Source organism: Macrotis lagotis, chromosome 1 (genome assembly GCF_037893015.1).
Source record: "Macrotis lagotis isolate mMagLag1 chromosome 1, bilby.v1.9.chrom.fasta, whole genome shotgun sequence".
NCBI classification, from domain to species: Eukaryota; Metazoa; Chordata; class Mammalia; order Peramelemorphia; family Peramelidae; genus Macrotis; species Macrotis lagotis.
Window position 1 is genome coordinate 664308719 of NC_133658.1, and position 27236 is coordinate 664335954.

At 35.1% G+C, this 27236-nt stretch overlaps 1 protein-coding gene across 5 annotated transcripts in view; it reads right to left on the reverse strand.

The window, feature by feature from the left end:
* MYO1B (myosin IB) overlaps positions 1–27236 on the reverse strand; it is a 215343-nt gene that overhangs the window by 119675 nt on the left and 68432 nt on the right. For all 5 annotated transcript variants that reach the window (XM_074215472.1, XM_074215473.1, XM_074215471.1 and 2 more), the window contains exon 3: positions 25881–25996. In XM_074215472.1, the coding sequence (XP_074071573.1) occupies positions 25881–25996 (116 nt within the window). The remainder of the gene's footprint in view (positions 1–25880; positions 25997–27236) is intronic.

The following is a 27236-nucleotide window of genomic DNA, read 5'->3' on the forward strand; positions in this document are numbered from 1 at the left end:
CTTAAATTATTTTATAAATGATGCTAGCTGGTAGAAGTAGTAGCAGCAGAAGAAAAACAAGTACTAGCAGTGGAAGTAGTAGTAATACTGGCATTAGCAGCAGTAGTGGTAGCAGCAGCATTTCTACTACTGATAAAAATAGTAATAGTATTATAGCATAGTACAAATTGCTTATGTTTGCGAAGCACCAGGCATAAATAATCTCATTGGATTCTCAGAAAAGTCTTGTAGGTAAGTGTCACAAATGCTATCATTCCCATATTAAAGTTCAGAGGTTAAGCCCAGGCTGATACAATGATAAGAATCTAATAAAGGATTCATAGTAAGGCTTGTCTGACTTCAAGTCTGCTTACTCGTATATCCTGCTTCTTGGCCATGTGACCTTAAGATGTTCTCTCTAGGCCTCAATTTCATTTGTAACATAGGAATGGCAATAGCTTCCTTGTGACAAACAATAATTCAGGATCATATATCCAGATCTGATTAGACCTCAGAAGTCATCAAATCCAAAGCCTTTGTTATAATAGAGAAAAATATGTGACTTGCCCAGTATACAAAGCATCATGATTTGAATTCAGGTTCTCTGATTCCAGAGTCAGTGATCTTTCCACTATACCCTACTGTCCATGAATGGTAAAGTCCTAAACAGATACAGGACTATGGCTCTATTGTTGGGGGGGGATTGGGTAGACTTATGCCTTGAAACTACTAAATCAGTAGGATGGGGATGATACTCTACTACTTGTGCTGTTCCATATTCTTACAAACATGATTATTATCTTGAACAAAATTTCTTCAAATCTTATTCTAGGGGCAGCTAGGTGGAGTAGTGGATAAAGCACCAGCCTTGGAGTCAGGAGTACTTGGGTTCAAATCTGGTCTCAGACACTTAATAATTACCTAGCTGTGTGGCCTTGGGCAAGCCACTTAACCCCATTTGCCTTGCAAAAATCTAAAAAAAAAAATCTTATTTTAATTTGCAGTCTTTTATATGAAGCTTCCATGTGATCATGCATTTCCTATGCCCATCTGTTCTGATTAGAAAAACTCTTATGGAACATAAATGAACATAGTCAATGAAAGATAACTATATGAAAAAGTTCATTTCAACTTAAAATTTCTTGGGTGAACATTTAACCATTTCTACATTTTAACTCTCTTCCAATGTGGGTTATTTCTTGATATCTTAAATATTTAGGGGAGATGTTGATTTTTCCAGAATAAAAGACATCCAAATTAGAATTATGTGAAAAAATTAAGGGATGAACTCAAGGGCAATCTCCTGTGAAAATAATCTTTAAGTATTACACCTAGCTAGGTGCAATCAGATTAGTGTAGAAATTGAATTCTATGAAGTAATAGTATCATTTGAATTTACATATTTCCATTGGGCTAAAACCAATCATGATATTTTACATATAACATCATTTGGTGTATTCAAATCTATAGGACCATTTCATATGATTCATTTTTTGGTATTCATTAGACCCTGGCTATAATTTAATTAGAGTCAAAGGAAGCAAATGTTACAAGCACAATTGCCTTGTTCCTCCTATTTCTAAATTGCAGACTGATTTTATTACAGTAGGATCTGTGGTCTTATTATGACTATTCTCTCTACCTATGCAAATTTTAACTCCTTAAACCCTAAACCCAAAGGTTTAAACCAGATATGATGAGTTGATAGAGGAGAGAAGGGGAGTCAAAAATCTAGAGGGCCATAATCCTATTGATGAGTCTCTCCAAATTACAGAATTCTAGCCTTCAGACACTCAAAATCATAGGAACACACTCCACCTCAATCCCAAAGACATTACTGTCTTGGTAGAGCCAACAAGAATCTTGCCAATGCCGATACACAAGTGTCACTTCTCTCTCCACCACAAAGAAGCATGAAAGGAGGAACCTCATTGAGTTTTTTAATCATTTAAAAATTTTAATACAGCAAAGTGTGAGAGAACCCAAAGGATTCTACCAACCCATCCTCCTCTTCTTCCTTCTTGGAAAGATTAGCATATTATCCATCAAGAAGGCCAACACTACAAACAGAGACCACATGCCACTTTTCCAAACCACTATATAATTACTGAATCTAAATAAGTCTTTTGAGAAGTTCTTAAGTTAAAAACAGTTGTGAGCCATATGCTTCTTATTATTTTGTGAGTGTGTCAGCATTGTTATTTACCACACACAAAATGAAGGGTTTCCAGTAATGAAGATAACGTAAAAGGCCAGTGTGCCTTCTCTCCGACCACATAAAGGGCATTCAAAATGTGCTCCTGCATCCTCTAGTTGAGCTCTAAGTACAGGGGACAGCCTGAATTTAAAGGGTGGCCTAGTCACCAGTGTCCCTTCAGTCCCAGAACAGTTCAGACAGCTACTCCTCTCTGGCCCAAGCATGTTGGCTGTGGACTCCCAGGCTGCTTCATTGCTTGTAGTTTGGGGACTTGGGTTTGGGGCTCCTTTGTTACCTTTTGACATACTGGAATGTTGGGCTGAAAACACTTCGCAAATCTTAGAGTATATATAAGCACTCATTATTATTACTGAAGTTTACCATTCTAGTTCTTTGGGGAGGGCAACATATGGCACAATGAATCAGGGCTAGGACTGAGACAGTACAAATTCTATTGTTCCACACAATAAGCTCACACCATAATCCTGCTGTTTTTATGTAGTAAAGGAACAGTGATCCGAACTTCATAAAATATAGTTGTGGCAAACAATTACATCTTTAATTTGCCTCATATTATTAGTTCAGCGTTATTTTTGCCTATCTGATGTATAACATTATGGTTAAACTGTAACAACAATCAAAATGATAAATAGCTAACCTATTACCATGTGCCAATCACTGTGCTAAATATTTTACAATTATTACTTCATTTAAGTTTCATAATCACCCTGGGGAAGTAGATGCTATTATTATCTTCATTTCACAGATAAACAAATGGAAGCAAACAGGTCAAGTGACTTGCCCAGAGTCACACAACTATTTGTGTCTGAGGCTAGATTTGAATTCAGGGTTTCCTGACTTCAAGCCCAGCATTCTACCCATTTTGGCATCTAGCTGCCTACATTTACCTGTGCACTCGCTTCCTTACCTTTCCACATTTTCAGCTAAAACTTGGGAATGTTGCCAATTATTTCTGCTCTAGGAGTTTTTACTGTCTTCTAGCAACATGTTAATACAAATACATTACATTCACGTTTTTCCCATTATACTGTTATCCACTTTTAGCCAGAATACTCACTGGAGAACATTCCTAACAATCCAAATGTCAGAGTGAAAAAAGATATGGAACAAAATTAGGCTATTCTTTCAGAATAAATAGCAACTGAAAAAATGAATGCTATGGGATTTTTATAAAAAGACATTTATCTACCTCTAGGGGCATGAGTCAGTTAGGTTCTTCATGTGTAGAGCAAGACATGCCGAGGATTTGTTTAAATATTTGCTTGGGAAAAAAATGCATTTTTCTTTTTTCTTTAATCCAGAGACTTATGTTATTCATAAAATATAAAGTTGCAGAGAGACAGATTTTTAAGTCAGAGTAAGGGAAAACTTCATAACAATCAGAGTTGTCCAAAAGAAGCATGGGGCCATTTAGGAGTTAGTGGCTTTCCTAGTATCTAAAGGTCTTTATAAGTACAGGCTGAGTTGAAATTTCACTTGAGGAACAGGCTGAATAAAATGATCTATGAGGTCTTTTCAGTTCTCTTATTCATTAACAAATAATATGGCATTGCAATAATAAAATATATTATAAGGAACTCTCATCATAATGCTACAAAATAAGGCTCTAACATTAGTTGATTCCATGCTATTACACTGGCAGTGTTATTTCTATGAAACTTAAGTTCTACTTTAACTTGAGTTATTTAAAAAGGCATTATTGTGGAACTGATTAAGGATATCACATAGAGGAGTATGCTACATATTAGTGAAAAGAGTAAAAAATCTCAACATTAAATCCTTTTCAAAATGTGGTAACAGGAGGTATTATCTTATAAATAAAATACAATTTAAAAATAAAATTTTCATAACATTTTTCCCCCTGGACAGGGGAAGGGAAAAGAATAGACCTGCAATTCTCTTAGTGTAGGGAGGTTAGTATGGAAATTTCCTCCGCCAAGGCACAGTGGTAACTTACACAGTCCTCAGGGACCCCCTGTTTGGGGCACTGTGATTTACCCACAATTAACCTATTAGGTATGTTTCACTGGAAGGATTGAAATCAGACAGAATTCATGATACTTGAGGGTAGATGCTGCTTGTCTTCCTATGTTCACCACCTATATATACAGGAAATGAAGCTTGGTATAATGGAAGAGACAGATTTGAATCCTGGCCTTGGTAAGTAATTGCCTAAGTGACCTTTCTTCATATGCAAAATAAGAGGGTTGGATTAATGATTTCTAAGGTCCCTGCCTGCTGAGTATTCAACTGAGTTCCATTATATCTATTATGAGATCCTTAAATTCAAGGCAAGTCAGTAGCTTTCTTTAATGTTACTGAAAAAGACTTCTTAATAGCTACAAAACACAGAAATAATATCTCAGTGATGATTCACTTTGAGATGACATCTGTTTTAGAATGCCACTAATAAAAGCTATCAAAGCTGGGCTCTAAAATAGGACATGACAAACATTCAAAGAAAAGCATCTGCCTTGTTTAAAATGATTACATTCATCTTTGGAAAGGAGATGACAATCTTTAAACAAAATGGGTAGAAAAACCATGATAGGGTGTTGGGCTCACTAGGCCTTTTAAGTAAGATTTGATGTTCTTAACAGAGTGAAATACTCAAAAGCATACTATAATCAAGAAAACCTCATGTAAACATGAACAGAATATAACAATGGTTTATGAGAATGCCACATGTATACAATGTTTTACATATGTTACAGTCTGAAAGTGGTAAGGACAGACTCAGGAGTAAGCTGGGAAAAGCAGGAAAATAATATTTGCCTGTGACACTTAAAAAAATTATTTTATTATATTCTCCCTCTCTCCCTACCCTCCACCCTCATTGAGAAGGCAAGGAATTTGTTATAGGTTATACATATGATGGAAACAAAATATTTCCATGTTAGTCCATGACATATACTTTTAAGCTTAATCTGTATTATCAACATTTTCTCTATTCATTGGCCTGTTGGAGCATGTTCCAGTCCTAGTAGGCCTACTTTAAGGCTCATTAGATAAAGAGCTGCACTTATTCTAACATTTTAGCATTTATAGAAACAAAATTGATTTTTAAAATTCACAAACTAGCTGTGTAAAATAATCCAAACACAATGACTGAGTTTCAGGACCTTAGCTTTTTTTTCAAAATTCTTTGAAATGATGAAGTTATTATTTTTATACTCAAATTTCCCTGTATTTCAAAACTAACCAGGATAACTCTCCAGTAGGGCTTGAGGTTATCTGGCTTTCAGTTCTTCCTATAGAGAAACAGAACTTTTTTTTTTATGAGAAGAGAGATCAGAATAAGTCCTAAGCCAAAGTGATGAGTTATTTTAAAAGATAAGGTGAAAAAAATCAGGTGTTAGAGATTACTACTGAGAAGTAGATAAAACAGAGATAAACTTAGCACAGGAAGGAATATGACTGGATAAGATAGGAAAGAAATGATAGGAAACAAAGAGAGGAAGCTAAGGCTTAACAGTTATTTGTAATCCATTGTTTGACCTACTTCCCTCTCAAAATGGAAGGCCATAAATTGATAGAGAAACCTAATTTAAATACCACATAAGGTTTCTTTCTCAAGCTGTTCTAGGACAACAGTATCATTGCTGAGCTTTGTAAAGACTCAAAAGTCATCATAAAAACACAACTCTAGAGCTCAAATGAACTTCACAGTTCATCTAGTCCAACCCTTTCATCTTTACAAATGAAGAAAGGGAGGTTAGATTACCTTTCTCAAAATCTGAATAATGGGCATCGAAGACAGAATTTGAACCCAAATTTTCTGGCTCCAAAGTCTTTCCAGTGTAGTACCCCATTTGCCCTAATTCTCCAGAAAAATTTTTGCACATGGAAATGAGGAAAGTCAGAAGACCACAGGTTCAAGACGCACCATATCCATTCAATTAGAGTCAATAATGTTTGTTTAGTTGTATCTATTTAGAAGTACACTAGGAGGTGTAGTAGATAGAGCATATGGACTATGGAGTTGGGAAGACTCAGTTCAAATCTGGCTCTAGGTTCTTCCTAGCAACTGTGAGACCCTGAGAAAATCTGCCTCGGTTTCTTCAATTGTAAATGGTTGTTGTGAGGATAATAATAATGATAATAACTAACATTTTTATAATGTTTACTACGGGTCAGACACTATGCTGAACACTTTACAAATATTTTCTCATCTGGTCCTCATAACAATCCTGGAAGATGGGAGCTATTATCCCCATTTTACAAATGAGGACAATGAGGACAAAACAAGATGCTATTTGTAAAAGCACTCTGCAAAACGTAAATACCAGCTGCTGTTTCCTTAGGTTCTACCATGGTTAGGCACTGTGCTGAAGGTTAAAAACACAACACAAAAATGAAAAGTCACTGCCCTAATGATCTTAAGATAGCTATTTACACAATTAGGCAGCAATGTAGCTGGGTTTTTGTTTCTATCACAAGTGGCTGTAATTCAACAAGTACATGTCTTTGTCATGAGGCCTTTGAAAACATAACCATAGGAAAAAAACATAACAAGGTTCAGTTGGTCTATGCACAATATGATCAACAGGCACTGTCAGGAGACCACAAGGGGAATAACAAACAATGCAGCTGATCACTGACCTCATTCGTACTTCAGGTGATCAGACAGTCACAGATTGTCTCTTGCCATGGTTCATTCTGCCTCCTATGTTACAGAAGTAGAATTTGCTTCTAAAAAACTAACCAGCATCTACCAAGGTTAAGAGATCTAGGCAAGGCTCCTGCAGACTGGGTATTGAGCCTCACATGAAGGACCCATATATATATATAAGAGGAAGGGAAGAGGACCCACCATATGCTAGCTCCCTAGATACACTTAACAAATAAACCTTTTATCTCATTTGATCCTTGCAACAACCCTGCAAGCTAGGTGCTATTATTTTCATTTTGCAGATGGGGAAACTGAATCAGTTTAGTGACCTGCCCAGGATCACACAGCTAGTGTCTTAAGACTGGTTTAGAACTCATTTCTTCCTGAGTCAGAGGCTAACACTCTTGAGAAACCTAGTTGCCTAGGACATGGACAAGAGTTCAACATTGGGCAGGCAGTGCTGAAGAGAAGAGACACCCCAGATCATAAACCCAAGGATGGATCAACATAATAATGACATCTAGTTGGAAAAGACACTGTTATTCAGGGTATGAATATATCTAAAGTTATTTGGGGGAAAGGAAGGTAGTGAAGAGAAAGATCTATTCAAAATGTCAAATCAGATTTTAACACATCCTTAAATAATTTTCTCCTCTTTTAATGCATGAATTCCACACTAAGTCACATTTTCCACAATATCAGATTCTTAGTCAAAACAGTTAAATACATTTCAATTTTTATAAGGAACAGACTTAACAGTCCAAGGTAAATACAATCCAAACAGAAACCACAAGAGTTCTTCAAAAGCTTTTTTTTCCCACAAATGCAGATTATTTCAAATACTTTTAATAGTTTGATTTTCATGGTTATTATTGACAGTCTCAATTCCAGGTACATCTTCACTGACCTTTTTATTTGTCCTTGAAGTCTATAACCACTTACTTTTGAAATTTGTCAATAAAACTGTCTTCCCCCCCAATTCTCATATTTCAAACAGCAATGTCTTCAATTGATTTAACAAAACAAGATAGTCCTGGTCACAACTGTTTGTTGTCTCCCCATTGGAACATGAGCTCCCTTAGGGCAGAGGATTATGTTTTTCATCTTTGCATTTCAAGAATTAGCACAGGGCTGGCAGATTATAAATACCTCATAAATGGTTATTTGATTGCTTACGAGAGACTATAAGATTAGTTAACAATCATTATTAAAGCATTTGAATCTTCAAATAACTATTGGACTATTTGGTTTAATCAACAATGTTCCAATTTAAAATGTTTTGGGTAAAATGAAAAAGTAATTCATTCAATAAATTTCTGTTGTGTGCCTTCCATGAATATAGCACTATATTCTATTAGAATTAAAGTAAAGTGCCTTGAGGGCAAGGATTGTCTGGATCTCTTTTATTTTTTTAATTTTAATATTTTACCTTTTTCAATTAAATGCAAAAACAATTTTAACCTTCATTTTGTTTTTACAATTTAGACTTCCAAATTCTCTCCCACTCTCTCTTCTGGCCTCCCTCATTGAGAAGGCAAGCAACCTGATAAAGATTATATATTATGCAGTAATGCAAAAACATTTCCTTATTAGTCTTGTAAAAGAACACAGAACAAAAAAAAAATCTAAGAAAAATATATAAAGCTTAAGAAACTCATAATACTTCAATCTGTATTCAGATTCCATTAGTTCTTTCTGTGGAGGTAGATAACATTTTTCATCATAAATTCTTCAGAACTGTCTTGGATCTTTGCATTGCTGACATAGAATAATGTGGGAAGGTTTCCCTGAACTGATTCAGCATGAAGTAAACAGAACCACAGACTAATTTACACAATAACCAAAAGGACTCAGATCAAATACTGCCTCTGGCTTCTAAGTTTACCACCTATAGCTAATGAAACAACATCTGAAAAGAATCTCACAAGGGAATTCATTATATATAAAGAAATAATGTAAATTAAAACTATATACATTCATAGTCTTTGTGACCAAGTGAACACATTGATTCAGGAACTTTTGGCCTGCCAAACAATCTGACTTTTAAAATCCTAAATGCTAGAAGAATACTGGGGCCCAGTAGTTTTAAATTAAAATTAAAATAATACCACAGTTCTACAGTCTTTCTTTAAAATATTTGTGTTAACCAAACAGAAAATGGGCCTCAAATAGTAAAGGACATAATTGTTTTTGCTTTCCAAAGTCTGAGTAAGAAAATTAAAGGATAACAAAATGTGCATATATACACACTTAAAAATATAGAGTTCTAAGTTCCTGAGATTATTTTTTAAAGAAAGATTTTATTTAGAGTTTTACAATTTCCCCCCATTCTTGCTTACGTCCCCCTGCCCTCCACAGAAGGCATTCTGTTAGTGTTTACATTGGTTCCATGTTATACACTGATCTCAGTTGAATGTGATGACAGAGAAATCATATCCTTAAGGAAGAAATATAAAGTATGAGATAGTAAAATTACATTATAATATAATGCTTTTATTTTCTAATTTGACAGTAATAGTCTTTGGTCTTTGTTCAAAGTCCATAATTCTTTCTCTGGATACAGGTGGTATTCTCCATTGCAGATAGCTCAAAATTGTCCCTGGTTGTTGCACTGAATGGGATGAGCAAGGCCATCAGGGTTGATCATCATCCCCATGTTGCTGTTAGGATGTACAATGCTTTTCTGGTTCTGCTCATCTTGCTCAGCATCAGTTCATGCAAATCTCTCCAGGCTTCCCTGAATTACCATCCCTCCTGGCTTCTAATAAAACAATAGTGTTCCATGACATACATATACCGCAGGTTGTTAAGCTATTCCCCAGATGAAGAACATTCACTTAATTTCCAATTTTTTGCCACCACAAACAGGGCTGCTATAAATACTTTTGTACAGGTGATGCTTTTAACCTTTTTTATCATCTCTTCAGGGTATAGACCCTGAGTCAAAGGGTATGCACATTTTTGTAGCACTTTGGGCATAATCCCAAATTGCTCTGAGATTATTTTTTAAAGAGCAAATACAACACAAAGCTCATTTAGAAATCTATTTCACATCCAATACTTGAAATTCTTTATGTTACTTATTGGGATTCAGAAGTTCCACTAATTAGATTTGTATTCTAAAACACCCTTTAAAGGCTTAATAAAACATAGAATTACTTTTACAACTCAAGGGCAGTTATCAGTGACAATTCTTTCTTCCTTTCTTTCTTGAAGACCCCTAAACATTAAAGGAGTCTTCAGTACTTCCTCAAAAAATTTCCTTTCTAGTCTGTTGATCCATTCTTGATTATACCTTCCAGTCTCTTTATGTGTCAAATCATCCCACTGCCTTGCTGGTTAAATTACACTCCATTCCTTAATAATTAGTTATATTCTATTTCTGGGTCAATGTTTCCCACACTTGTAAGAATCATCTATCATGCATCACCCCCTGCCCACCACCCCAGCAAAACTGTTTTTTTGAAGGGATTTTTTTAGAGCAAGAGAACCAGTTTTTAAAGATAGTGACTCCATAAATGCCTGTTAAAGGAATTCAACTAAGGCAAGATAATAAGAGCTTAGCCCAAAGGACCAAATTTAGGGACCACTTAAATTTTGAGAGTGCTGAGAGTATTTGCAGTCCTTGAGTATAGAAACGATACTTTGAAGCCACTCCATAGTTTAGGACTTCATAGTTTTAATTCTTCACATCTTAACTTACTGGGAACACAAAAACCTCTAATAACTGGGCTCTTTTAAATACCCTCTCTCTCCCCCATTTCATTTAGCCACAGGTCATTCTCTAAAAACTTCTCTGATGGCATTCTTTATGATTAATGACTAATCACAGAACCTGTGGTATAAAGGGAAGAGTGCCAGCAAAGGCCAGAAGACTAGCATGCCAATCTCACTTTTGATACTCCCTTTTGACTTTGGACAAGTTATTTATCCTCCCTGGACCCCAGATCCCTCTGCTATAAAATAAGAAAGTTAGACAGGCTATGAGATACCCTTACAGTTCTAGACTTACAAACCAATTCAGTCAACTTCTCTCCTGGTTTTCAATGACATTTGGGGGCAGTAGGGTAAAAAGGCAGAGGAGTGCAGGACTAGGAAGAAGAACCTGGATTCAAAGCTTACCTGTAATATTTACTATGTTACCATGGGCAAGACTTGGTCTTGGTTTTCTTACTGGTAGAATAATGATAATAATAATAATAATAATAATAACAACAACAACATGTCAGAGGGTTATGAGACACAGTATTAAAAATAGCTTTTGCAAATCAAGTTAACAAACAAATCTAAGTGCTAAGTATATATTAGGAGCTCTGCTAAGCAGCGTTATGAGCTATTATTATTATTATTATTATAATTGTTCAAAAGATAAGTTTAATAAAGGTCCTTCATACCTAAGAGGGGATCCTTCATCATGTATGTCTAAACAGCACCACAAACTAGTTATCTTCCAAGAAAAATGGTTATTGATAAATTAAGGATGCGAACAGGCAGCTTTCGGGGGGGGAGTGGGAACTATAGTCCTAATAAAAAAAATGCTCTAAATCACTATTGATTAGAAAAAATGCAAATTAAAACAACTCTCAGATATCACCTACCAGACTGACCAATATGATGGAAAAGGAAAATGACAGGTGTTGGAGGAAAAATTGGAACACTAATGCACTGTTGATGGAGTTGTGAACTGATCTAACTACTCAGGAGAGCAATTTGGAACTAAGCTCAAAAAGTTCAAAAAACTTTGTACATACCTTTTGACCAGCAATATTACCATTAATCTGTATCCCAAAAAAAGATGAAAGAAAAGGGAAAAGATCCTATCTGTACTAAAAATATTTGTAGCAATTCTTTTTATGGTGGCAAAGAATTGGAAAGTGAAAGGATGCCCATCAATTAGGGCAGTGCTGTTCAACTTTACTTGTAAAAGTTTTTATTGGCACAACAGACAGTATATTTGGATTTGTCATATTTGCTCTGTGGTAATTAAGCTTCACTTGCTAAAACATTTAGTAAACCCTTGGATTACTATTATAAAGCCCTGAATTAGGGAATTGCTAAAGAAGCTGTGGTATAAGATTGTAATGGAATGCTATTATTGTGCTATGAGAAATGACAAGCAGGATAGCTTCAGCAAAACCTGTGAAGACTTAGATGAAATTCATGCGAATTAAAATGAGCAGAAGCAGGTGAACATTATATACAATAACAGAATATTGTAAGGCTGGCCAACTGTTAAAGACTTAGCTATTCTGAGCAAGACAAGTCCCAAGATAACTCCAAAGGGCAGATGATAAACCTGCTATAAACCTCCAGAGAGAGTGAGCTGATTTATTCTGATTGTCAATTGAATCACACTTTTTCCATTGTTTTCTGTGTGTGTGTGCGCGCGCAATATGGCTTAATATAGAAATTTCTATAATTGATATATTTTTTTAGCTTCTTAAAGAATGGGGGGGAAGATATTTTGGAACTCAAAATTTTAAAAAAATGAACGTTAAAATTTTTAAAATGTAATTGGTAAATATTTAATGAAATATAAATATTTTTAATAGAGAAATGGACATTTACCATATATCTTTTTTTAACTCAGAAAGGAATGAATGATTCAACAAATTTGGCTGAAATTCATTTTGATGTGCAGGTATTATAATGATAATGGGGGGGCACCATTTTCCATATTTGATATCACAGTGTGTCAACGAGATCAAAAGCATAGAAGAAAAATGATGGTCTGAAAAATTTCCATTTTTTCCTTCTTACTGACACACTCAAATATGCTCATAATGGCTAAGGATTATCAAGTGTTGAGACAGATCAGAACTTCAAGATTGGTGTACAAAATAAGCTGTAGTTTTTAAACCATAGAACTAATAGACTAGAAATAGCTACTGTAGGTCATGAAGTCCATTGCCTGACCTCTGGTTGTGAAAATGGAAAATTATTTACTCTGGGAACACTCATATTTTACTGCTGAGTCACTTATCTATTCAGATAATCCACAGATTTCTATTTTAGAATTTTCTTTTTTCCAAGACTATTCTCTACCCTTTTCCTAATCCTTTCTAAGAAAGTCCAAAACAATCCATGTGAGAAGCAAATGGCAGGCAGAAATAATGCATTTAAAGTGGGAAAGGAGTCATGGATGCCCAAGGTACTGAAGAGGTAAAAATGGGGAGGGATCGGCAGCTAAGTAGTTTTTTGAGGTTAAGAGGGAGAGGGACAAAAAAGACCCCAAGATTTCCAACTAGATGGCTGGGAAGATAATGGTAACATCAACAGAGATAAAAGAGTTAAAAATGGGATAAAGAAATGAAGAGGAGATTATGGATTTCATTTTGGACATGCCAAGTTTAAGGTTAAGGCAGGACATCCAAATGAAACTGTCCAAAGGGCTATTGGAAATACCAGATTGGAGACTCAAGGGAGAAACATCAGAACAGAGATGAAAACATAATAAGCCTTTGGAATCGAGTGATATTGCCAAGAAGATGGAAAGAGACAAAGGAAGAGGAAGACTATGGGGCAGGGGGAGGGAAAAGCTTAAGTGGGAATCATCAGAGAACACAAGATAGAATAATATACAGAAGTCAAAGGGATAAAGATTATTGAGGGAAAGGATGCTGGAAAGAGTGTCCAAAGCAACAGAAAAATTGACAAACCCTAGGAATGAAAAGACTATGGTGTTCAAAGTCAAATTAAATACTATTAAACAAAATTATTGTTCTTTTATATCCATTAAATAGGTGATACTATGAATAGAGAAATTAATCAGCAATTTTGATTATGATACATTATAAACAAGGAATACTTCATACTAAAAAACCTGAGATGATTCCATTTCCTATTACATGTCAACATTTCCTCAAGAGAGACCAAGAAACATCAATCTTTTCAAATGTCTATTTTTCTACTTGTCAAATCAAGTCAAGAAAAGAGAAAATGTATTTGCAAAACTCTCTCCCTTCAGAACTCCAAGAATTTACAACTGCCATTGTGAGTCAGCCTGATACCAAATTTTTACTTTATGCCACAAAAATCTATCAACACATAAATCCAAGTTATCATCAGGGTTGGTGGCCACTTTGCCAAGGTTAACTATTCTTTGTTGTCAAAATAAGTCACTTCCTAGGTTTTAAAATACTATCCTCAGGGCAGCTAGGTGGCATAGTGGATAGAGAACTGGCCCTGGAGTCAGGAGTACCTGAGTTCAAATCTGGTCTCAGACACTTAATAATTACCTAGCTGTGTGGCCTTGGGCAAGACACTTAACCCCATCTGCCTTGCAAAATTCTAAAAAAACAAAACAAAACATACTGTCCTCAAAACATTGGAGAAGTTATTTTTAATAGGTAAGATTTAGAATATAGCCCTTGATGTACATCATGGTTAATAATTCTCTTTTTAATATGGACTCATAAATAAAGCTATATATGCACCATACATAATTGTGTTCCAACCAATGACACCAAGAAATAATAAACAAAAATCTACCATAAAGTCACCAACCTAGCTGTAATAATAATTAAATACTCAAATCAAGTTCAATCCCTTCTCTATATTCCATAACTCTCCTAATTCAACAGAATATCTTAGTAACTTCCCACTATCCTTGCCTTAGTGAATAATGGTTCTGTTGACTCCTACTCCTATGAAACAAACATTATTTTTAGCTAGCACTATGTAATAATGAGCAGGTAGGTGGTGTAGTAGATAGAGTACTAGGTCTGGAGTTGAAAAGACTCATCTCCCTGGGTTCAAATCTAGCCTCAGACACTTGCTAGCTGTTGACCCTAAGTCACTTAACCCTGTTTGCCTCAGTAAAACAAGATGAAGAAGGAAATGGCAAACCACATCAATCTCTTTGATAAGAAAACTTCAAATGGGGTTAGATAACTGAAACAAGTGAACAACAACAACAAATTTAAGTAATGAGACCGTTGTATATAACTGAGGTATATACTTTGGAAAACTTTTCTAAGTTAGTCCCGATTTTAGGGCACATTGTTTTCGACATCTTGGATCTTTCATCTTCAAGACCACAACTGTGGACCTCACCACTGTCATTCTAAGATCAATTGAATGAGAAGGTCAACAATGCAGAAAGGGGATTACAGTTCTGAAAGGGAAGAAAGCAAAGTATAGTGAACTTGAGAAATAAAGTGTTGGCTCTGTCACTAATTTACTGTATAACCTGAGAGCAAGTCAATTTGACTACTCTGGGCTTCATTTTTATTTTCTGTGAAATGATGAGGTCATAATGATCTCAGATTCCTTCTAGCTCTAACATCCTCAGTTTCTAAGTTTCGCCCAGAAGTATTTCCATGTCAAAGCCCAGTTATTTCAACTCCTTAAGAACAGAATATCTCTAAGTTTCCTTATACATTGAACTTCACAATAATAAATTCAGTGGATAGAATGTCAGGTCAGTCCTAGAGTCAGGAAGACCTGAATTCAAATCTAGTCTCAAGATAGTTACTAACTGTATGACTTGGGGTAAGTAATTCATTCAACATTTGTTTGTTTCAGTTTTCTTATCTGTAAAATGGGTATAATAACATACCCTATATATCAAGGTTGTTATAAGCTTCAAATGAGAAAATAATTATAAAGCACTTAGGACAGTCTCTGATACATAGTAAGTGTGATATTGTTACCTCCTATTACTATCAAAGGACTAGTCAGTACATTTCTTAAACTAAAAGTGAAGGCAATAAAATAAATACCAGACAAGCAGTAACAATAATTCTTCCTTGGAGACAAATCTTTTTATCCCATTCCCAGTAATATATAAGTATTTTTCTCTTCCAAATCATTCTCACCTATAAGTTTATTATTGCAGGAAGGTGGCACTACTTGGCATCAGGAAGATATTGGCTCAAATTCAGTATTCCTTAGCTATGTGACCCTGAGTAAGTCACTTAATCGCTGTGTAACTGTTTCTTTATCTATAAAATGAATATAAAAGTACTACCTACTTCCCAGGGTTGTGATGATGATGAGATAAATGTGCAATTTTTATAACCTTTAAATATTTTATAAATGCTAGCTAATATTATTACAATTAGTAATAATGTTACAGTCCAGCAAGGGACCTTACTTTAATTTTATTTATTTACCATAAGTGGTCTTATATTGAACTAAAACTGTTCTCAAGTGGTGTGAAACCATATCCTTAACAAAAGAACTACAGTACAATTAATTAAAATTCTCTCAGCTTAGAATGGTGCTTTCCTTAACCTATAAGCTATCAGCTCTACCTCAAGGAGACCACAGGATCAAACTGGGCATGAAGGAGGATAGGTAAGCCAACAATTTTCCAGCACCTGCCTAATCAAAGTCCTCAGAATTTATAGAACTTGGGACTTTTATGAAACTGGTAGGTCTACAAGTATTTATTAAGAGCTTACAATGTGCCAAGCACTCATTGCTCAAAGCAAAAATTAGATGATAACCATTTCTGGACCAATTAATCTATCTACCCATAGGAAATAAAACAGTCTTGAAATTCCAGAGAGTGCATTTTCTTTTGTTTTTGCGCCCCCCCCACAACAGAGTGTATGTTCTGATAATAACAGTAGACATATATATCAATGTAAAGAAAGTAGATGAGAACAGGGAGCTATCCATTCACTTTGGGATGCTCTAGACCAACTACAAATGAGTGCTATTTGAAGTTATGAAGCAATCAAGAGAACAGCATGGGGTTAACAGTAAGCCCTGGAATCAGAAAGAATTGGGTTTAATTCCTGTCCTGGGCCCAAACTAATTGTGTAACCATAGATGAAGTTCTCCAAGTCTCAGAAAATGAGGATAACAAGACTTTCAGTATCTAATTCACAGAGTCATGGTATAGCTAAAAAACGTGAGATCTCAAAAGTCTTAGGGCAGTTTTAAATGTGTGTGTGTGTGTGTGTGTGTGTGTAGATGTAGCAACAACTATAGATGGTTGTTTTTTTCCTGATCTGAATCAATGGAGGTATTTTCCACACTATAAGTTTCTCATACTTATGGTGGACTACACCTTTGAGAGAAATGGGGGGGGGAGGAAAAAACAACAGTCATTATACATTTGCAAGATACTGAAATGCAATTAGGTATCACCTATGTAATATGAGATACAAAAGAAGAATTTCTGTAAGACTCCTGAGAAAAATAAATGGTCTCTCACAATCAAAGTGAAGTCAATAAAAACCAAGATAATTAAATACAATTTAAAATGCTTCATTCACAGTCATTTGTAGTTCTATTATTGATTTTCTTTCTAATTTAGGACTGCTTCACCCTCTATCTTTGAAGTCATTCATATCTGAATGGGGGTGGGGAGGGATATCACTCATAATAAGCATTTATTATGGGTCTGCCATGGGCCAGATACCCTGCTCTATGTTGACACATGAACAAAAATGGCTCAGCATCTCATCCTATTAAATGAAAGTAAATGCATTCATTCTTAAGGTAGAAGAGGGATGGGGCTGGCAGCTGGAGGGATCAGAAAAGTCTTCAATACAAAAGAGCTTTGAAGGAAGAAGGAAGCTACCCTTGTCCTTAACATCAGCTTCCCAGAGTATATGAACTTGAGTTTTCTATATTCATCATCCATTGGAGAAAGGAGTTAACATTCATTATTTAAAAGTTTTCAGGAAGATCAGGACATGTTGCCACAATTTCTGAGAGATACACTTGTGAATTGCATCTAATTGCCAAAAAATTCTCATAGATTTTACGAGCTACCACCAGATATATTGGTTCCAGAAAAAGTAATTCAATGGAATCCAGCAAAAAATGGGCTTTGAGGTTGAACTATCTGAGCATCTTCAAATAATAACAAAGCAAACTACTTTAGGCCTGAAGGAAGCTATGAACCCTCATTGACATACCATTTGCCCACAATAAATCAACAGTTAAGGCTGAGCCAGGCACATGTGCCGAATGGAGAAGTAAAAGAAATAACAAAAAATAGAAACATCTGAGATGGAAGAAAATTTTTTTGGGGGGGGTTATAATCTCCCCACAACATAAGAATATAAAATGGAAAGGAGAAGTAATCACAGTCATTAAAAGTTAAGTATCTGAAAATATTTCAAGGGGAATTAAATTTCACTCCAAGTTGTAACCTGAGGTTCACTAAACCGAAAACCACGCATAGGTTATTTCATCTGGTGCCCAAGTGTCAAAAAATCAAATCTACATTTGATTAATAACTACAGAAATGAGTACTCTATGAAGACCATGTTCATCTTCCCTCCTCCCTAGAAGAGGCAAATCCCTTGCCAGGACTCACTTGAACTTAAATCTCATTCTGATCTTTCCCAGTGGGTGAAGAGTACAAAGAAAAATGGAGTAGGCAAAATTTAACTGGGGGGGGGGGCTCAAAAATATTTAAATGAGCACCCACTCCTGCCTGGATTTGTGCAGGGTATTGTGGGACATTTAAAAAAATGACCAAGATTTGCCTGTGCTTTCCAGAAGCTTACACTGTTTGGCAGGGAACAAGATATGCACGCATATAGCCATTAAGTTACAAAACTATCCTACCTCTAGACACTTTCTACCTGTGCCCTGGGGCAAAAAACTTAACCTGCTCTTCGTCGACATTTTTTCACATGTAAAATGGGGAGATTACATTCTGAAGCTGTGTTTCATATATTCCATCTTAAATTAAAACTGAGGTCTTCCAACACTCTACCCTCTGAGCCACCAGCTGATGCACCCAGATTTCTACTCTTCTTGATCCTACCTCTTCTCCAACAGATCTCTGCCTCAAATTTATCACATTATAGTTACTAGTTCAGTTTTAAATTCAAAACCCTATTTCCATCCTCAAGAAATAATTTAAAATACATATAAGCATTTATCTTAAAGCTATATGCATCTTGCCATTTTAATTTTCTAATTATATTTAACAAAATGTATCCAATATTACAATTTATCTAATTTCATTGCTAAAATAGATTTCTGATTTTTATCATTCAATGTTAAATTATCACCTTTCTCTGTCAATTTGTAAAATGTTTTAGCATAAATTTAAACTATTACATATATATAAATGTATTTTTAGGGGCAGCTAGGTGGCGCAGTGGATAAAGCACCAGCCCTGGAGTCAGGAGCACCTGGGTTCAAATCCGGTTTCAGACACTTAACAATTACCTAGCTGTGTGGCCTTAGGCAAGCCACTTAACACCATTTGCCTTGCAAAAAAAAAAAAAATGTATTTTTAGGGTAAACTTCAATTTGAAAATTCACACCTGTAGGAGTTGAAAACCCACTCAACCTGGACTGAACTGATTTGGAGAATTGCCCTCTACCCAAACATTCAATTTTTCTGGGGGAGATGTCCTCAGTAGGCTTTTCAATGTCCAAATAATTCAAGCAAATTGACAATGTGATTCTTGAATCTCAAGGTATTGTTTCTACCCATATTTGCTTGTTCAATATCACTTTTCACCATACCTCTATAGTTCTTGATTAGTGCCAACTAATGCATTCCATAAAGGGGTTACTAATATATTTGAATTTGCATTATTCAAAGTTATATAAAATACAGTAATTGGTTCATCTCAATGGAAAATACAGTGCAAATTTGAATGATATGGCCACTTTATATTCTAGGTCACTTTAAACATCTAGCCTCATGCTGGCACAGTGGAGAGAGCACTGGGCCTGAAGTCAGGAAGATCTGAGATCAAATCTGGTCTTGGACACTTACAAGCTATGTGACCCTGGGCAAGTCACCTGACCCTCTCTGCCTCAATTTCCTCAACTGTAAAATGAGCTGAAGAAGGAAAACAAATCACTCCAAGAAAATTACAGTAACAGTTGGATATGACTGAAATAACTTAACTACAGGTTCATATAATTATAGAACAGTGGACTGGGTTGATGGGGATGATGGGGTTGGGCAGGGAGATAGGAAGAATGGTTCAACCAGTTTAAGGCCCTTATTTTCCCAATGAGGAAATTGAAGTTACAAGAGATGAAATTACTTTTTTCAGTATAAGGCTAATAGTAGTATGGGGCAGTCAGGTCTTAGCCTCAAGTTGAGTATTACCTAGGGCAGTGGTCGGACCTGCAAATTGTGGATATTCATCACCAAGAAAACACTCTGTGACTGGGATCTCAAACCACATTCCCCTATTATATATAATTAATTTCTTCTTAAAGTTCAAGAGACTACTGCCAATATCAATAACTTCTAACATTTTTGTCAATGACTCTCTAGCCTCCCTCCCTTTCTCCATTTTTAACTGTAAGCTTATATTATGTACAAATGGACAAGTGCACTTTTCTTTAAATGGACAAATGCACTTTTCTTTAAAGTACATTGGTTGACTTTTTCACAAGTACATTTGAATTTTCAGACCAGATTAAGATCCTAAATCAAAAAAAGAGATTTTACATAATAAGACTCTTTTTTACTACTCACAATTTCATTATCCTGCTAAAAAAATTCAAGGTGGTATGTGCCAATCTGTCCTATCAATTACAAAATCTATTCAATCTGAGAAAAAGTTTATCTCCAGCACAAATTTGCCTATTAAAATGGCAATACTGATGCATATAGTCCTTTAATATTGACAGGTACTTTAACACTATTACTGACTAGAGATACACAACCATGCATAGAGAGGGTGAGTCTAAGGGTTACCCCATTTTTATGGGGAAACTAAGGCTCAGAGTGGTTAAATGACTTGATCATGGTCACACAGCTTTAAGTATCAAAGGTAAGATCTGAAAACAGGTCTTGCTGATTCCAAATCCAACAACATGACATGTCAAAAAAAGTCACATCATGCATATTTAAAATGTTAACTTACGTAATTCTAAGACCTTACAGATCCATCTAAATCAGGATCCACAGAGGACCAAGACTCTATGTATCAGGGGATACATAAAGTTTGATGGGGGTGGGAGTGGGGAGATAAAATGTTTGTTTTCACTAATCTTTGTGTTTTTTTTGTAAGCCTATGTTGTTTTATATAATTAAAAACATTATTCTAAAAAAGGACTCAGAGGTTTCATCAGACTGCAAAATTGGTCCCTGGCAAAAAAAAAGGTGAAAGATCCCTGATCTAATTCAACCCTTTCCTTTTTATAAGCAGAGAAACCTGCAGAATTCAAGGATGTTAAACAGTATCACCAATGTCTGTTAACTAAGCAATGTCAGGCTAAAGATCAGAAATACGAAATTCATTTCACAAAGAAGACAGGGCTCAGATTCTACTTTTCCAAAAAGACCATGAGGAAATATATGAGGAAGCAATCAAAGTTGGACAGAATTTATCAGGTCCTAAAACACAGAAAGGGGGAAGATGAATTCTGCAAGCCAAGCAAATAACATCTGTCAAATAAGCAGAGTCCAAAAGGCCAATTAATGTTTAGAATTTCTTTCTTCTGGAATACTAATGACTTAATTAAGTTTCTTTTCTAAGTCAAATACTTAAAAGAACTATTAAAAATATTCTCTTCTCCATAAGTAACACAGGAAAGAATACTGAAATGACCTTAAAGACAACAATAGTTGTCCTTTACAAGGAAACCTTCCTAATAAATGCTAACTATAAACCTGGGAAACATTATTGCAGCCTTGATATTTCAGAATTGCACAGGCTAGTCAAAGGCCAACCAAGTCTCCAAGCAAACTACCTATATTCATTGCCCACAAGAGTCAACCTTGAAAGAAAATGCGTAATTTTATCTATTCTGAAGGTGGTATTATTTTCTTAAAACAAAACAATGCATAGGAAATTTCCATTAAAAATGGAGTAGGATGAAGTCCTAATCTCCCAAATATATCATATATCAATATACTCAAAGGTGATGTATAATTTGTAAACATTAGGTAGACTCATTTAACTCTTTCAGACCATACCAAATTCTTTTAGGGTCACTTCTAGAGGAATAAAATGAAAGGAAGAATGATTGAGTGTAAAGAGTCTTATAATTAGTGTCAAGGGATCTGTATTCCAATCCTCCATATTGTGTGACTGAGGTAAGTCACTTAACCTCTCTTGGACTCAGTTTCCTCATCTTAATAACTGGAGGGTTAAAGATAGGGGTTCTTGTATCATGGACTCCCCTGGTAGACTGGTAAAAGTTGTGGAGTCCTTCCAAAAAACATGTTTTTAGGTATCTAAAATGAAACATGCAAGATTATAAGAGGAGCTATTTTATCTAATGGATACAATGATCAAAATATTTTTTAAAAAAGTTCAACTTCAGAAATTCTGCTGTAAGGTTTAATCTTCCAGCTCTAAATTTAGCCTTATGAACTTAACAGTAGTGAGGACAGTGACTAAAGGTCCGTAGATATTGGGATTAAAGGTCAGTGATGACGTACATATTTAGAATGTTGTGAAATAAAACATAATTCAATGGCCCAAATCAAGACCTCTGTCAGTTACACAAAATTCACAAATCTCACTCAATAATGTATTGACCCAGCACATGTTATAAGTTCAGGGCATCAAGGTGACAGAATGGTGAGCCTGGAGTCAGGCAGACTCATCTTCCTGAGTTCAAACAGGGCCTCAAACACTTACTACCTGTTTAACTCTGAATAAGAAACTTAATTCTGTTTGCTTCAGTTTCTCATCTCTCAAATGAACTGGAAAAGGAATTGGCAAACCACTACAGTATCTATGACCAAAAAACCCCAAATGGGATCACACAGAGTCAGACATGACTGAAAAACACAACAATAACAATTATGAGTTCAGAGAATGGAGAGAACAATATTTATATATTTTCGGGGAAATGAAATTGAAATAAGGTAGTTTTCTGAACAAATGCCTCATGAATAATATTTTAAAGCCTACATCTGAAAGAGCCTCACAGACCCAGTTATTTCTGTTATTTCCAATCTCTCTTTCCCCAGTTTATTCATCATTTTTGCTATCTGAAAATTAAGAACGTGAAAGGAATTTAGAACTAAAAGCAAAGACTTATGTAAAAGCATAACAGAGATTTCAGGCTTCCTCCAAAAAGCGCATGGCTTTAATGTAATGTTCTTGTTTAGATGATTCTGTGGATCAAGCTTAAACCATGGTTCCAAATCAATTCCAATGAGGTCTATACTGAAGAAATAATTAACCAAATTTTCAGAGCATGGCTCTGTGCTTAAGCTGGTCTTGATTTAAATGTAAGCCAAGGCCCAATTTTATTTCTAGGATGTCCCATGTAGAGCATTTGGTCTAGCAAGTTTTTCAAAAAGTTAGAAATCAGTCTTCTGTCTCAAAAAAAATTGAGACTCAAGTTCATAAGCCACATTTAAGTGAATATGATTAATTCTACCTCTTCTGCTTTCAGATAGTGTAAGAGAGAAGGTAGGGTCAGCACAAATTCATCTTGCAAGCATCCTCAATGACTGAAAAGTTATTCCAAGAATAGAGTTACTTCATAGGCAAAACTGCAATAAATGATGTGTCTTATGTGGACATTCCAAGGACAGGTACCCTCAGAGCAGAAAGGAATACAACTTTGTTCTGAATTTTCAAAGCTTCTTATTTTCAAAGCTTCAGTTATTCAGTAAAAAGAAGAATGAAGTGAAGATAGAAACTAGAATGTAGAAAGAAATAAAGTTAAAAGATAAGGGAATGAAATGTGGCAATCCATAAGGGTAAGAAAGCATATATAGTGCATGAGCAGGAGTTAGAAGGCTGGGAACACAAGCATGTTCACAATTATCTATGAAAAGGAAAAGCATCAATAATAAGTATTGCTGTTGCTGTTAATCCTGTGTGATTCTTTGTGATCCCATTGGGGTCTTCTTGGCAAAGATATTTGAGTGATTTGTTTTCCTTCTCCAAATCATTTTACAGATGAGGAAACTGAGGCAGACAGGGTTAAGTGATTTGCTCAGGGTCACACACCTAGTAAGTGTCTGAGGCCCTGTACCATCTAGTTGTCCCTACATCAAATGAATAGGCATGAAGCCCAAGGCTATTGCCAGATATAATAGCCAACAGCCTGGGTTAGGCTCTAGGGAACAGGATACATATTGTGAACCTCTCTCTATAGATTAGACTTGATTAGTATATAAATTTAAGCATAAAGCAATGGATTTATTTCATAAGAGGACTTAATAGATTGAAGAACAGTTACTATTTTTTTCCTGATAGGCTTTAAATGTAAAACCAAACAAAATTTTGTCTAGTCTTGCTTACGCACCTGGAGGACAATTCAATGAGTTTGAAATGATTATTCATTAGTGGTTCTTTTATTTAATATATAGTTCCATATAGAACAGCAATGTCATTTTGGAACATATCAAAGGAAGCAAATAAATACTAGGAAATGGAACATCTGCTCCAGGAGAATTACCCTTTTATATCTATCAAGTCTTCAAGCTCCCAAAGTAAATCTTCCTTTTGCTATGACACCATCTAAGACTCTATCAGGTCCTAAATAGTCAGTTGCTAATGAGTACCAGGCAAACATCTAAATTCCAAAAAACAAACGTACTCTTCATCAGCCTGATAACTTTTAAATATTCCTCAGCATATGTCCCTAACCAGTTCTTTCCTTTCACAATATATCACATTTGGCAAACAGCTGCCCACTGATGTTTTCAATTCTATTACAACAGATGGGTCATTAAAATTGGAGGTAGTCTGGGTTTTCAAGGGTTCACTGTTATGAACATCTATGTCCTCCATAACCCATAACCTGTCCCAAGACTTATTGGTAAACATTCTAAATAAAAATTAACATTAAAAACATTAATTCTTGATTTAAAAAAAAGTAGCCAATTAAATTAGTAGTTAGTAAATCCTTTGGTGTCTTGGGAAAAATCTCAGCCATGTATTTTTGTTTGTTTGCTTTTTTTAATGGACATCTTGCAAATGAAAAAATAGAGAAAGACAGAAAAATCTATCTAAAAAAACAAAGAAGATGTCAAAAGACAAAGCAAAAAATACTTAGATCACTATCATTCTTTGTTCCCTTTCTTTGCAAAGTTTTTTTCCTTTATTATTTCTAATCTAGCAATTAGAAAATATAGGGGTTCAATTTTTGATCCCACCACTGGTGTATAAGATTCAGAAACATCACAGTAGTGTTACTTTAAATCAGAATTATTAATTCATTAACCAGAAATGAAACCAAAACCATCACTGATTTAACCTTCTTTGAAAAAGGGTAGGCATTTCTTTAAGCTGTTTATGAAGAATTTACTTTGAATATACAGATTAACAAAGAGGTAGAGGGGTGCAGTGGACAGACTGTCAGTAATGGAGTCAGGAAGATCTGGTTTGAATCAAGTCTCTCAAAACTTACTCTGTGACCACATCTGTCAAATGGGGATAATACCTATGAGTTCCTACCACACAAGACTGTTTTGAGACTCAAATAAGTTAATGAACCTGTAAAGACCTTTGTAAACTTTTAAGTGTTATGTAAATGTTAGTTATTATTAGGGTTATAAACTAAATACACTGGTATTCCATACACAGGAATTATTTACTCTAGGAAATAACTCTCTTCTGTCTTACAAACAGAAGAACCAACAGTCACACAAGTAGCTTCATAAAAAGCAATGCACCTGAGTCTCTGTGACATAGGAAAATTCCTTAACTTCTCTGTATAGTAGAAATATGTCAAGAGTTGAATGTCTCCCCAATATTGGGGAGACATTGCAAGGCAAAAATGCACTGTATAAACTGAAGGTAGCATTGGGTCCATTCATTCAACTATCATCGCACAACTATTTTGTTGTGCACTTGGAAACATTTCTCACTGTATGTGATCTTTAAATAAACAAAACTTTAGTTTTACTTTCTATAAAGATATAACAATATCTATTACTATTATCATTAAAAAACACCAAAAAACTTTTTTGTACAAAGAGAACTAAACATTTCAGAACTCAAAATAGTAAGACACTAAATGAAGTAGTTTGACTTTTCCTTTAAAAATAAGACAATGCCACCAAATGAACTCTGCAATCTTTTATCTTGAAAACCACAACTGATAAAAACATATTTTCCTATGACTCATGGAAAACAGCTGGACACATCTTTCAACAACCCAGAGCTTCAATGACAGAAAATCTTAAAATTTTAATACCATACTTACATGTGAGGGCTCAGTTCATAAAAATTTCTATTTCTGTAATCTTCCACTTTCTCTGGAGAATAAATGGGCAATGATCGGTATGGGTTCACTGATATAACCACACTTCCAATGTATGTCTATAATAAGAAAGAAAAAAAATTATCCAGTGGTGCAGAATAATAATTAATTTGGTTTAGCATTTTAGCATGTTTATCCTTTACAAAACAGCATTATTCCTAACATTTGATTATTACTTATATACTCTTCAGAAATACTTTAGCATCTCCTCCTAATAGAGATCTGACTGGATTATTCCATTAGATGATGATTAAGCAGAAGAGATCTATTCTCTTAAAGAACTTTAATACAACTACCTTGGTTAGGGTAGGGAGAGGAAGAAAAAAAAGAAATTTACATGATTATCATGTAATTTAAATTACAATTATCTTTTTATTATACATTTTGGAAATAGTCTACTTCATAAATTAAAAGTAAATAAATAACTACAACTATTCACATACACTTTGAACGTTACACATTCCAAAAACGGCCCTATTTTCTCCAACATGTTATATTATCCATTCTACTCCACCTCCAGCATAAGCTAACAATATAGCTAGCCCTTGGGTCTTTACAAATCTCCCCTTTGCAATCCCCAATAACTGGAAATCAATCACTCTGTTCACTATGGGGCCTTTCACAGGTTGTTCTTGTTCCCTCCCTTCCCGATTTCAGAGAGCCATCCCCTAAAGATGATTTTTAAAAAAAAAATAAAAATTGGGAAAAAAACAAATTCAGCAAAATCAATTGATATATCAAAAAAAATTTTTTTTGACAAAAACTGAAATATTCTATACCCACAGTTCCCTCCACTTATAGAATGTAAATTGGCAAGGCAATGGGGTTAAAGTGGCTTGCCTGAGACCACACAGCTAGGTAATTATTAAGTGTCTGATGCTGAATTTGAACTCAGGTCTTTCTGACTCCAGGGCTCGTGCTTTATCCACTGCGCCACCTAGCCGCCCCCTCACCACTTGGGGGCCAAGCTTATTCTATGTAATTTTGAAATATTCATTTTTTATTATTTTGTAGCCTCTGATCTTTTTATTTTTACATTGCTGTGATTAATGTGTATGTTGTTTTCTTGGTTCTCCTTTCCCTTTATAGCAAATTGTTTAAACTTTTTCATGTTTTCTCTAGAAGCATATTAATATTTTTAAATGGTAAATCTTCAACATTAAACATAGCATGCTTTGTTTAGTCATTCCTCTAATCAACAGATATCTATTTTGTTTCCAATTCTTTGCTAACCCCCCCTCCCCCACAAGAATGCTACAAAAAAAAGTATATGTGAAGATTTTGGGGGTTTTTTTGGTC